Below are 13,754 nucleotides of genomic sequence, written 5' to 3'. Positions count from 1 at the left end.
GACACGAAACCCCTTATATGAACCTTAAGTATTATTACTCTATGAGAACGCTAGCACCGAGGTAGTATGGTAAGGGAAGTAGTTCTAGTTAAACAATGACACTAGATTACAAGGCATGCCCTTCATATTTCTTAACCATGTGCCTACATAGGATGTGTCTAAGTTCTACCATTCGTAAGTAGAACACCCTTACCAAAGTAGGTTAGAACTTCGGATTCCATGTCTTGCTATCATGGCCTATGTTGATTATTGGATATTCCCATTATATCGAATACCTATTAGCATTAGATAAGTTCTATGAAGTTTAGGTTGTGGTATGGGACGCTATCTAGACATTGCACAATAGGCTTTGAAGGTGTTACTTTGAGTTCCTAGGTCTTGTCCAAGACCATTACTTGAATGTCCTTTATGTTTTGAATGTCTCCTAAATAAACTAATGAATATAATGACTTATGTTAAGGAAGTATGTAATTGGATAAGTATTTATCTTGAGTAGTTAAGGTTTGTCTAGTTAAGGTTTGAAGAAGGCATAGGAAAGGTCACTTCATATATTACCTTGATGAGTCTTAAGAATGGCTCTAGTTAGGGAAAATGTTGATTATGTGGACATGAAAACACTTAGGAAGTCCTAAGAATTATTTAGGTAGTGTTGAAGAGGTCAATCATGGACGTTATCTTCTCGATTTACTTAAGTTAGTATTTTGATAGCCTTTGGTAAGGGAATGTCATATTATCTAATATTGATGTATTTAATGTCTTGTAATTGTGTAGGTGTCATATTATAAGTATTTTTGAGGGTCAGTTTGGTATGCTTAGGGAGGCTGTATAGGCGGTCTCTGTTTGTGTTGCTTAACTGGTGTTATGATATCTTTTAGTGAGAAAACTACACGCTAGAAAGTGTTAAAAGAAGGAAGAGATACTTCACTATAACAGTGAAGCAATTCACTATACACTGAATATAGCTCACAGTTAAGTTAGCTTAAAATTGTGTTAAATCTTTTAAATGTTATCTTATGTGTTTCTATGTTGTGGAATGTTGTTCTTATGAATATAATATGATTTTTAAATGAAAAGATGCATATTTCTACTAAATGTTCGTTTTCATGATTTTCATGCATTATGTCATACTTAGTACATGTGGTTGCACTAATCCATGCTTTTATCTATCTCGATAGTTGTTGATAGGTGAGGAGCATTTGGGAAGTGATGACTTGGATCGTAGCATCATTCATGTGAAGTCGAAGTATGTCCTCATTTGATTCGAGGGCATAGATGTCTTTTATGTTTTCATTTGAAGTAATGTAATAGACTATGTATTTCTATATTATTATCTTGTATAGGTCGTGTCCCAAAAGTATTCTCGTGTCTTAAGTTTGATGAGATTGATACTTACTATTTCCTATGACTTTATATGAAAGAGTTTTTAAAGACTATAAAATGTTTAGTGAAAATTTTTAATTCTGCACTATTTTTCATTATGTATATGCGATGAACGATATGTTAAGGGCTTGTATAAGACCTCTGAGAGGTCAAGTACGCCAGTTGCAATCTAAGATTTACCCAAACTTCTAGGGTGTGGTTTCTTGATGTGGCACTACACGTTATAGAACCTATCCAATTGCACATCCTTATGATGAGAATAGGCATTAGCCAACATAGATAATACTAGATAGGTATAGAATCCGGTGTCATAAGATCCCACAACATGGGTACCATGCTAGGTCTATCTGATTCACTTCATGATAAACTTTCTTTTCATATTCAAGGTTTGCACAATTCACTCACATTATAGGATTCACGTCTTCATAAAAATTCACTCACATTACACAAGTTCACCTTCACATTATATTCATAGTATACAAGATCACATATATAACACATAATCCTTCAATTTATTTGTTCATATATGTCATAAATTCATTATACAAGGATATTGACTTCACATAACCAAACTAACAGTAATCATTCATGTATAACATAACATGATACTACTAAAATTCACATAATAATGTCGATAAGTCCATGATCACAATAAGAACAAGAAGTAAACACCGCCACCATAAGTGGACTATACCACACAATATCAATTCTACATTAGAAAGGGAATTATATCAACTTACCCTCTTCTAATATCCAATATCACCATTCATCAACATCTCCAACAATTCACAATATAAAAGAATAATTAACCATAGAAATCTTCATTGTTGTCACAATGCCATCAACATTGGATTATAAAAAAATAAACCATATCATTAGAAAAAATTGGGTTTTTATGAATATCAAGGGTTCATGGAGATTTTCAATGTAAAAAATTTAACACCAACAATATCACGTGTAGTGATTTTTAATGTAGTTTGATTAGGGTTATTTAATTATGATAGAATCATGTTAGAATTGTTAGTAATATGTTCTAAATTCATAAATTCATATTGTATTATCTTTAATTCATTATGTATTGTAATTATTGGATTGAATTGATGACTCATGGTCATTGGCAAGGGCCTTTGAGTATTGTGTTGGATGAATTGTCTATGGATTGAAGTTGTGAGGTTTGATCAATGGTATGTTGACGTAACTTTCTCTAAATTGTGTAATATATTCCTTAGATAGTAATGATGTTTTGCATGGTCCCTTATGGTAGAGGTGCTTATGTGCTATACTTGTGACTTATGTGGCCTTGTCGGCATTACTTTATGAATTGTGAAACAATGTGGCCTCGTTGGAATTTCTTTATGTATGATGGATTTATCATGTTATAACTTAATTACGTGAATATTATGAATGTCTTGATGACTTATGTGTTTATATGGAGTCAAAGCATGAGTCTTCTACTTGATGATATGTTTCTCTTGTACACTATGGTATAGTCATTATGTGAATTACCTGATGTTGAAGTATGATGTTTCTTGATAGATTATATGATACTTGTGATACTTAGATTTACGATTATGTAGTAGTGAATCGGGTGAACTATAGATGATATTAGTTATACTTATGTGCTTCCTGAATGATATGATATATGTAAAGTATATGTGTGTGTTGTTTTAGTAGACTTGTGTACCTTACTTGATAAATGTCGAATGTGAATATAACTTCTCGACTTAGTATGAAAAAGCTTCTCAGTCTTTTATGTATGATTGACATGTGACCTTGAACATTTTTAAGAAGGTCTTTATGTGGAACCTTCAACCTAGTTGGAAGATTCTGATATCCTTGAAGTTGAAAGACGTAATAGTATCCTTCTTGTATAAAAGGTGGACTTATTTTTGATTGGCTTGTATGGCACGAGTTCATCCTTAGAAAAATCATTAAGCTATCCTCTTAACCATTGAAAGGCAACCCCAGGGGACGTCTTTAGTAAGTTGTTATGATTTGGTTGTGAGCTGGATCTGGAACCTCTACATATATTTATTTATTGAACTATTCTATGAGAACAAAGTCTAGCACCGACTGGTTTCTCTTTGGAAGTATCTCAATTTGAAATATGAGAATAGAGAACAAAGAAACCCTCGATATTCCTTAACCATGTGCCGATATGGGAAGTTTCTTAGTTCTACCTTTGGCAAGTAGAGCACCCTTTATCGGAGTAGGTTTGGCTTTGTATTCCATTCTTATCTACCATGGGCTATGTCGGTTATTTCTTATTCTAATAATATAGGACACCTGCTAGTGTTCCTGAAGTTATATGATGTTTAGGTGGTGGTATGGGACGCTATCTAGACATTGCATGATTAGGCTTTGAAGATGTTGCTGAGTGAGTCCCTAGATCTTCTCCAAGGCGATTCCTTGAATGTCCTTGTGTGTTGAATTTCTCTTATTATATTATTAAAGAAAATTAATTAATTAAGAAAAGCATGTTAATGCATAAGTACTTACCTAGAGTAGTTTAAGGGTTCCCTAGTTAAGGTGTGAACGAGGCATTGGAATGGTCACTTCATGTCTTACCTAGGAATGTCTTAAGAATAACTCTATATAGGTAAAAAGATTGATAAAGTAGAAATTATATAAATTAGGTAGTCTTACGGATTATTTATGTAACAACCTTAAAAATGGGATATGCTAAGTAATGTTTAATGTGTCTAGAATGCCTACGATTAGACCGGGTTCACACGGATTGATGTGTGTAGAACCACACCTTTGAACCCTTGCAACAGCCAAGCCAACCAACTTGGTGATTTATTTGAGCTAGGAAAGGTTCGGTCCAGCAATGTGGGGCACCCAAATATGAAGATCTACCCGGATAAGTCTTAACCGAGCTTAAATAGGGGTAATCTTAAGTTTGGAGGGTCAGGGGATAAAATGGTCGTTATTCAGGATAAGGGTAGTATTGTAATTACCCTAAATATTTAATCAATTAATTAATAAATAAGGTGGAGGTGAAATCTTGCTCCACCCGGGTTCGAACCTAAGTGGGAGCAATGATTTAATTTGATTTATTTTATTTGATGAATTAATTTAATTCAATTAATATTTAATTTCTCATTTAAGAAAAAGGAAAAGTCAGATTTTTATTTATTAGTTATTGATTAATCTTAATTTGACTAAGTATCTCCCTTAATCCTAAGCCAACTCTCCCACACGTTTCTCACTCTCTTTTCTCTCATTCATAATCTTCCTCAACCAAAAGAAATAAGACCAAACGTGAATGCTGAAGTTCATCAAGAACTTGAAAGCTAAAAAATCAAAAGAAAACTAATCTTAAAAACGAAAAGCAAAAACCAAGTTCTCTATGGATGTGCTTGTGATTTCGGTGGTGAGACGTTGTCTTAGTGGGGGGGATTTTTACAACACGTAAGAACACTTTGAACGACATTAAGGTATGGGTTTTCTTCCCTCTTGGTCCCTTTCCCAAGTGACCCCTATGTTTAGCATAATTCAAGTCAAAAACTAAGGTTGTCCCCGTTGTATGACCCTGTCATTAGATCCATTAAAAGATTCAACTATGCATTAGTGTGACTTCTGGTAGACGATATTAGGGATGGTTGCAATTACGTGTTTGAATGTGTATTTGGAATTATATAGAAACGAAAAAAGTGTCTCCAAAAATGTGTGATATCTTAACTTGTGAGTGCACGTATGTACTGTGACTTGGTTTCAGCTAAGAGCATGAAATTTGGAATGATTAAATTGTTTTATTTTACGTGTATGAATATGTTTAAAATGTGATGTTCATATAAGTTCAAGGTTTCTGAATTAAATCAAAATTCTTGATTGAAAGTAATCATGAAAATGCACCTAAAGATCTACCCAAACACTACTCAAAATGTCTTAATGTTTAACGTGAAAGAGGGTGAGAAAATGGACTGCAAAAAGTTGATTAAATTCTCAAAAGTAACCATGAGAACTTACCGAAAGATGCACTAGATTTTACATAAAAATTTATTCTAAATCTAATATTTAAAAGTTGAGAAAAATGGACTGCAAAGATGGTGAACCAATTTCCAACATTCTGGAATTGTTTTTTTGGCAGCTTATTGTAAAAAGTCACGTTCATAAAAAAGATTTTTTAATGCTTGAGGTCTCTGGGAATTGAACCCAATACCTCACCATATACATGTTATAAATATTTTTTGAAAATGTGGTAAGGGGGATTCGGAATGGGGTAAAGTCAAGTGAAAATGAAGGGGAAAAAATGAAAGTAAATGAAGTGAGGCATGTGGGGTTCGAACACACAACCTGTTGAACGGATGAAGGAGAGAGGATAAAAATAAAAATAAAAATAAAAATGAGGTATGTGGGATTCGAATCCACAACATCTGTCCCGAATAAGAAGGTAAGGGGAAAATTTAATTAAATTAAGGTGAGGTTGTGAGGGTTCTATCCCACACCCTCTTAATCCAAACGAATGAAGCATGTAAATAAAGGAAAAAAGAAAGAGTCTGGGCGTATGGATTAGATATTGGGTCCCCCAGGCCGAATTATTTAAGGAAAAAAAAATAAAAAATGTAGTTGTGTGGAATTGATCTCGGATTCCCTAGCCAAAGAGTTTATGACAATGAAAAGCATAAAGAAAATTAACTAAGTGTTATACAAGGGATTTGAAATAGGGTTCCCTTGTCCTATTCAGTATTGACATATTTAAGACCTTGCCGTACTTACAAGATGCATAAGTCTTGTACAATATAATCTTGGGAAATATGAATTGCTTAAATGAAGTATGAATAATGTGTCATGTCTTCTGTATATAGACTCTTAAGTCCAGCATACGTTATAAAGAAAGTGAACCTAAGATGTTATATGATGAATAATGAGACCCCAGAAAGGTTAAGTAAGGGTGTGAAACACACTAAAAGTCCAAGTGAATTGGTATATAATGAAATGAACATTCACGTAAACCGGTGAGTAATTATGAAGAGTGAATCTACTAAAGTTAAAGAATGTGGAGAAATCATGATAAGAGGCTAAAGTGAAAGGTGAGAGGAATCTCAAATGAGTCTAAGTAAATGTTACCAAGACGTACTCACCTATAAGAGTGTAAAGTTGATCAAGAGACCAGTCTCTGTGAACACTCAAATGAAAGTATTGAAGTTAATGTATAATTAATACTAATAATGAGATGAGAAATCCTCTACTGAGATATGAGGCCCTCATGTTAGAAGCCAGATTCTATGATGTATGAGATGAATGTAAGGGAACTTTACGCTGAGTACCGATAGGCTAGCTATGAGTTGCAATTACTTCTTTTGGGAAGTCAGAGGTTCGTGTAATTCTCACGAGATGAGATTGTCCATCCAAATGGGTATGATCTCCTCATATTCGTGGTCATTGAACCTATACTCCCAATATACGGTTCTAGTATGGTTCGACTCCCTATATACGCTAGCATGTTTTGGTTCACTTTGGCCGATAATTCCACCTCTTTTCAGTTTAGGGTTAAAAACTGGATTTCACGATGCCCACATGATATATGTTAGTTCAAGTTAAAGTTCCCAAATAAAGAATAAGGCCAAACTCAAGTCATGCACATAATGTAATGAACGATACCAAAGGTGCTAGGATAGGATAATCAAGGGGTGAGCTACACTTAAGTAATGACAATAGGTCATTTTTGGTTGTTGCACAACGAACCTGATGAAAGTCTTAAACAACATCCTAGTTATGGGTGGTGTTTAAACGAGCTTACGAATGAATGAAAATGAAGTAAGTATGAATAAATAAAACAAACTCTATGTTTTCCAAAGAAGGATCCCTAGTTGAGGTCCTATATGTTGAGCCCTCATTTTGGGATGTCTAAATGTCAAGTCCATGATTCCAAGATCTCATGGCATATGAAGGAATGATATAAACTATGTGATATGATATGTGTAATATGTTATGTGCTGTTTAATAATTTTTCACTATCAACCATCTAACATTAAGATCATCAAATGAATCAAATAGTTTAATATAGCATTAAATGTATACTTGCCAAAATGGCACCAGTACAATGTCTTAAAGAAACGGAAAGAAACGCTAGTAGAACATACTCCACTAGTTCAATACTATAACTTATCTAGAATATAATGAGAAAGAATCCTCAAAATCATGAGGGCCTACCAAGTCCGGATGAATGATCCACGTCAGGATAGTTTCAGCGTCAACCTGTAGCTTTAGCGTCCACCTGTGCCTGCACCTAAAATTGTAGAGTCGTATAGGGTTAGTACACACTTGTACTAAATATGGGTAATTGCAACCACACACCAAAGACATGCCTGAGTAAGAATAGCTCTTTCCTAACAACATGATTATGGAAAGTCAACTCAGTGGACTTTCCAAATCGGGATTAGAAAAGTTGGTGAACTTTCCAAATATAGATTAGGAAAGTGAGAGAACTTTCCAAATTTGGATTAGGAATGTAATTTCATGAGAGTAACATGCATCATCATACTTACCATATGGCACACAACACATAACATCTAGCACATAGCAAATAACATGTTGCATTTAATACATAACATTTTTCATATTATTCATTCATATTCCATAAGACCTTGGAATTATGGACTTGACATCAACACTTCCCGAAAATGAGGGCTCAACATATGGGACCTTAACTAAGGACCCTTCTTTAGAAAACACAGATTTTGCTTCATTTGTTCATACGTAATTTATTTCATTTCATTCATAGGCTAGTGTAAACACCACACTAGCTATACCTAGGATGTAGTTTAAGAATTTCATCACTTTCGCAGTGAAATGATCAAGAATGACCTAATGTCATTATTTAAGTATAGCTCACCTCTTTATTATCCTATCCTAACACCTTTGGTATCATTCATTTCATTATATGCATCATTTGAGGTTGGCCTCATTCATTCATTGGGAACTTTAACTTTAACCAACATATATAATGTGAGCATCATGAAATCCAGTGTCTCCCCCACACCAAAAAGAGGTGGAATCACTGGATAAAGTGACCCAAAACATGCTAGAGTACATGGGAATTGAACCCCGCCAAATCCCAATCTTGGCAGTATAGGTTGAAAGACTAGGAGATATAAGGACACCCATACCCGTCATGCCATACAGTCTCATCTCATGAGAGTTACGTGAACCTCTGCCATTCCCAAAAGAAGGAATCACTGCTCATAGCTAGTCTATCGGTGCTCAGTATAAAGTTTCATTACATTCAACTCAAACGTCATAGAAGTTGGCTTCTAGTATGAGGAAATCGTACTTCAATAGATAATTTCTCATCTCATCATTAGTACTAAGCTTGTTAATCTTTCATAGAGACTGGTCTCTTCATTTACTTTACACTCTCATAGATGAGTATGTTTTGGTAAAATTTACTTAGGATTATTTGAGATTGATCTCATCTTTTACATTAGCCTCATAACATGTTGTCACCACATTCAGTAACATTAGCACATTTGCTCTTAATTATTACTCACCCCTTTTTACGTGAAGGTTCATTTCCTCATATGCCAATGCACTTGGACATTTCGTGTGTTTCACATTCTTACTTAAGCTTGACAAGAGGTTGTGGGTTCGAATCCCACTTCTCTAATTTCTTATTTTCATACATGATTTTCCAACCCTAAAACCATGGTTCGAATTCCCTTCACCACATTCCTTTTTACTTCATTATTTTCATGATTTTTATCATAGACAGATCACAGGTTTGACCCTCAGTGACCTCACTTCTTTTTCTTCCTTTTTTTTATAACATTTTAAACCATCATAACTTGACCACAATTCATCAATTATTGCTGGAAATTTTTGAAAAAAAAAATTCAGCATCTTTTTCAACAAGTTACACACTAGTTCTTAGGGAAACTTCATGGTTCATTGATAACGTTTTAGGTGCATTTTCATGTATTCGTTTAGACAAGAGTTTCTCATTCACATCAGCGACATAACATTTCATATGAATATCATGATTTACTTAAGTTTGTGCACGTAAAAATACAAACATAATACATCATTTTTTGAGCCTTAAACCCGAGGGATATGGGCCATAGTTCACATTTTTCACACAATTTCACATAGTTCGGAAAGCATGGGTTGTCATACATACATTGATGAACATATTCGTCATGAAAACACAACACATGCCTAATATCTACCAGCAAATATACCCAACCTAAGAATCATTGGGAGCTAGTGATAGGGACATCCAATGGGGACAAACCCTAGTATTCGAAATAGATTCGTCTGAACCATAAGAAGTCTCTTGGGAAAGTGACCAAGAGAGAAGAGAGACAATACCTTTTTGACAGTCAAACCTCGACTTTCTGGCCAAATAAATCCTCCAAACACACATCCAACACCAAAAGTTCACCACCAAACTCGACGGAAAACCTTCTCTTTGCCTACGTGATTAATTAGTTGTTTGTTTAAAATTTTCATTTGTGAGTTCATTAAGTGAGAAGAACTTTTGTTTACCTACTGTTCTTGAAACTATTTGGCAGAGAGAATCTTTAAATAAAAAAGAGATTGAACGTGAGAGTTGAGAGATTGACGTGAGAGAGTGAGAGTTTTATTAGGCTTAGGAGTCTACTTTATGACTTAGTCAAATAAGGTTTAATTAAATAAAAATGTTATTTCCCTTTAGTTTAAATCATATAACGCATAAAAATATTAATTAATTACATTATTTTAATAACTTGAATAAAAACAACTTTAATTCATTGCTTCCACCTAGGTTCAAACCCGGGTGGGGCAAGACTTCACTTCATGGGCACATTTTGGGCCCTCTCTCAAAAAAATTCGCCTCCACCTTATTAATTAAATAATTAATTATGTATTTAGGGTAATTACGATACTACTCTTAGCCTAGAAAAAAGTCCATTTTACCACTAGACCCTCCAAAAGTATGATTTGCTCTTTTTAAGTCCAGTAAAGACTCATTCGAGTAAATCTTTGTATTCGAGAGCCCTACATGGCTGGACCCAACCTTTCCTAGCGCAACTAACTTCCCAAGTTAGTTGGATTTGCTGTCGTAAGGGTTCTGAGGTCTGTTCTACGCGCATCAATCTGTGTGAACCCTGGTCTACTTAGGTATTCTAGACACATTAAGCATTACTAAGCATATCCATTTTTAAGGTTGTTGCACATAGCTTGACTTTCCTAATCCTATTTGGCAAGTCCACTGACTTGACTTTCCATGACTCATATCGTTAGGAGAAAGATCTTCTTAATCATGCATGTTATTGGTATGTGCTTGCATATAGCCATACTTAGTACAAGTGTGTACTAATCCCATACAACTCTCTACTTTTAGGTGCAGGTGCAGATGCAGGTGAACGCTAGAGCTTACGAGACTACGCTGAAGTTATTCGGATGTGGATTATTTATCCGAACATGGTAGGCCTTCTTGATTTCGAGGATGTCCATCTTTTATATTATATCTTAGATGTAGGCATGAGCTAGTGGAGTATGTTCAACTAGTGTTTGTTTCCCAGTTATTTTTTTATTGGTGTCTTTTTGGAAAATCTATATTTTTGTACAGATGTGACGATGTCTTTCATTTGATTATCTTGATATTAGATGGTTGTTATGAAAAACTTATGAGTTTATGTATATAGTCTTATACAAGTTCAATTTTCCTCACTATGAATTATAAGTAAACAAAAATTTCAAAATTTTCCGCCAAAATTAACCTAGATGATGGAATGATGATGTATGTAGGCTTGTATGCGACCTCTAAGAGGTCAACAACGCCGATTTTGGATATGGTATAGACTCTGGTCGTGACAATGTTAGTATCAGAGCATTAGGTTAAATTCCGAGGATAATAAGTTCACATCAACCACATCGAGTAGTTTCTAACTCATGGTAGTAAAGTGCACCACTATCCTAAATTACAGACTGTATGATGCGTAGGAATTATTCCCTTCTTCTGATCATATCGTGCCTTCTCTAATGAATGATTTCTTAGTGTTATGAGTGTATCTTACATCAATTCTCATCTTTTTCAGAAAATGAATACAAGAAGGAACGCTGGTTGGGGAAGAAGAGAAGCAACTGTTGGGGTTAACCAAGTTTTACCCCAGGATCCAGCTGAAGAAGTGTCCATGCTGGTTAAACTAGTTGGGTTGATTGATGTAGAAGTGCGGACCTATTTGTCTTAGATGGCTCAAGCCATCACTATGAAGGCCCAGACTATGACGGCCCAGGTCCTTAGATAGGATGTTCAGTGGGAGAACCTACCAGCACGTAGCATGGCAGACAAACTACTAGACTTCACGAGGATGAATCCTTGGATTTTAACAGTGTCCAAGACTTCAAACGATCCTCAGGAGTTTATTGATGAGGTGCATAAGATTTTAGTGGCTATGGGGGCCACAGATACTGAAAAGGCTGAGCTGGCTTCCTACTAACTCTAGGATGTTGCACAGTCTTAGTGCAAGATGTGGCAGGATAGCCGAGCGTTGGGCGGTGGTCCTGTCATGTGGGAGTTGTTTAAGACAGCCTTCCTTGATAGATTCTTCCCCAAGTAGATGAAGGAGTCCAAGGTTGAGGAGTTTATCAACCTTAAACAGGGATTGATGCCCATTAGGGAGAATTCCCTGAAGTTTGTTAAATTGTCCAGGATTGTCACTTCCATTGTATCTAACAATAGGGATGAGACGAGTAGGTTCCTCACAGGAATCTCAGGAGATCTGGAGAAGGAGTGTAGGGCTGTGATGCTCCACAATAGCATGGACCTCTCGAGATTAATGGTATATGTGCAACAGGTAAAGGACAGTAAGAGGAAGAGAGGGGTCAGTGAGGTTAGGAGGCCTAAACCGTCTGATCAGGCAGGTCCTAGTTATGGTGGAGGCAGGAACAACTTCGGCGTCCGTGAACAACCCAGATTTAAAAATGGGCAACAGTGTTCAGGGAGCTCTAACTCTCAGAGAAGTGCAGAACCTAGAGGAGGCAAACCAGAACCCAAGAAGGGAAATGGAGGTGATGTGCAGTGTCATATAAGGGAGTGTCCAAGAGTGGTTGTACTAACAGTGGAGAGTGTAGACAGGGCATTAATGCCTGCTTTAGTTGCGGGAATAGAGGGCACATGATCAAAGACTTCAAATAGCACAGGGGACAGTCTAGGGGTAATGCTCATCCTAGGCCTAATCCACAGGGTGCAGCAGCAGCCGAGCCTCCTTATAGGAATAGATTTTACGCCCTGAAGGTCACGGAGTAGGAGAGTCCACTTATGTGGTCATAGGTATACTGCAAGTATTCTTAACTTCTGTTTATGCCTTACTTGATGAAACGTCTACGCTTTCCTTCGTAACTCCTTTACTTGCTCTCACTTTTGAGATATTGCCTGATGTTTTTCATGATCCTCTAGTGGTTAGTAAACCTTTAGGAGAAAATATAAGAGTTGATAGAGTGTACAAGGATTTCCTAATAGTTGTATGTGGTAGGACTATGTGTGCAGACTTGGTTGAGTTACTTATGAACGATTTTGAGATTTTGTTCCCCAAATGATGTAGATCTGGTCTTGGGGGGTACAACTCGAGTCGTTTTTATCCCTTAAATTCAAACCTTAAAGCCAATAAAATGATGACCAATGGATCTTTGTCATCTTAAGAGTGTCAATGATCTAGATCATGAAATTCCTTTCATAGACTCAGTGCCTGTAGTGAATGAGTTCCCAGATCTGTTTCTTGATTATTTGACTGGAGTTCCTCCCCCTCGAGATATTGACTTCCATATTGACTTAGAACCCGACACTAAACCAATTTCGGTTCCTCCTTACAGAATTGCTCCAGTGGGATTCAAAGACTTGAAGTTGTAGTTAAAAGATATCACTAATAAGGGTTTTCTTCAGCCAATTGTATCCCCTTGTGGCACTACAGTGTTTTTTGTGAAAAATAAAGATGAAACCCTTAGAATGTGTATCAATTATCCGCAGCTCCACAAAGTAACTATCAAGAATAAGTATCCACTTCCCAGAATAGATGACTTGTTCGATCATCTTCAAGGGTCTAGTTTCTTCTCGAAAATTGATCTTCGTTCATGGTACCATCAGCTTAGGGTTAGGGATGAAGATATCCCAAAGACAACCTTTTGTACCCGTTATGGTCATTATGAGTTCCTAGTCATGTAATTTGGTCTCACTAATGCACTAGCTGCATTTCTGAATCTCATGAATAGGGTCCTCTGTGAATATCTTGACTCTTTTGTTATAGTATTTATTGCTGAAATTATCATCTACTCTAAGACTGAGGAAGAGCGTGAACAACATTTTAGACTAACCTTGCAGATACTTAGACAATATCAACTGTATGCCAAATTTAGCAAGTGTAAATTTTGGCTTAGATCAGTTAACGATC

General features: G+C 35.9%; 1 protein-coding gene across 1 annotated transcript; it reads left to right on the top strand.

Annotated features, from left to right (window-relative positions):
* The first annotated feature begins 11,927 nt into the window (after positions 1–11,927).
* On the top strand, positions 11,928–12,488 carry LOC138348023 (uncharacterized). Its single transcript, XM_069296628.1, has one exon. The coding sequence runs from the start codon at positions 11,928–11,930 to the stop codon at positions 12,486–12,488; it is 561 nt and encodes a 186-aa protein (XP_069152729.1).
* The last annotated feature ends 1,266 nt before the right edge of the window (positions 12,489–13,754 follow it).

This window comes from Solanum lycopersicum, chromosome 4, assembly GCF_036512215.1.
Source record: "Solanum lycopersicum chromosome 4, SLM_r2.1".
Lineage (NCBI taxonomy): Eukaryota > Viridiplantae > Streptophyta > Magnoliopsida > Solanales > Solanaceae > Solanum > Solanum lycopersicum.
The sequence above is the reverse complement of the archived record's forward strand: the minus strand, read 5'-3'. Positions and strand labels throughout refer to the sequence as shown.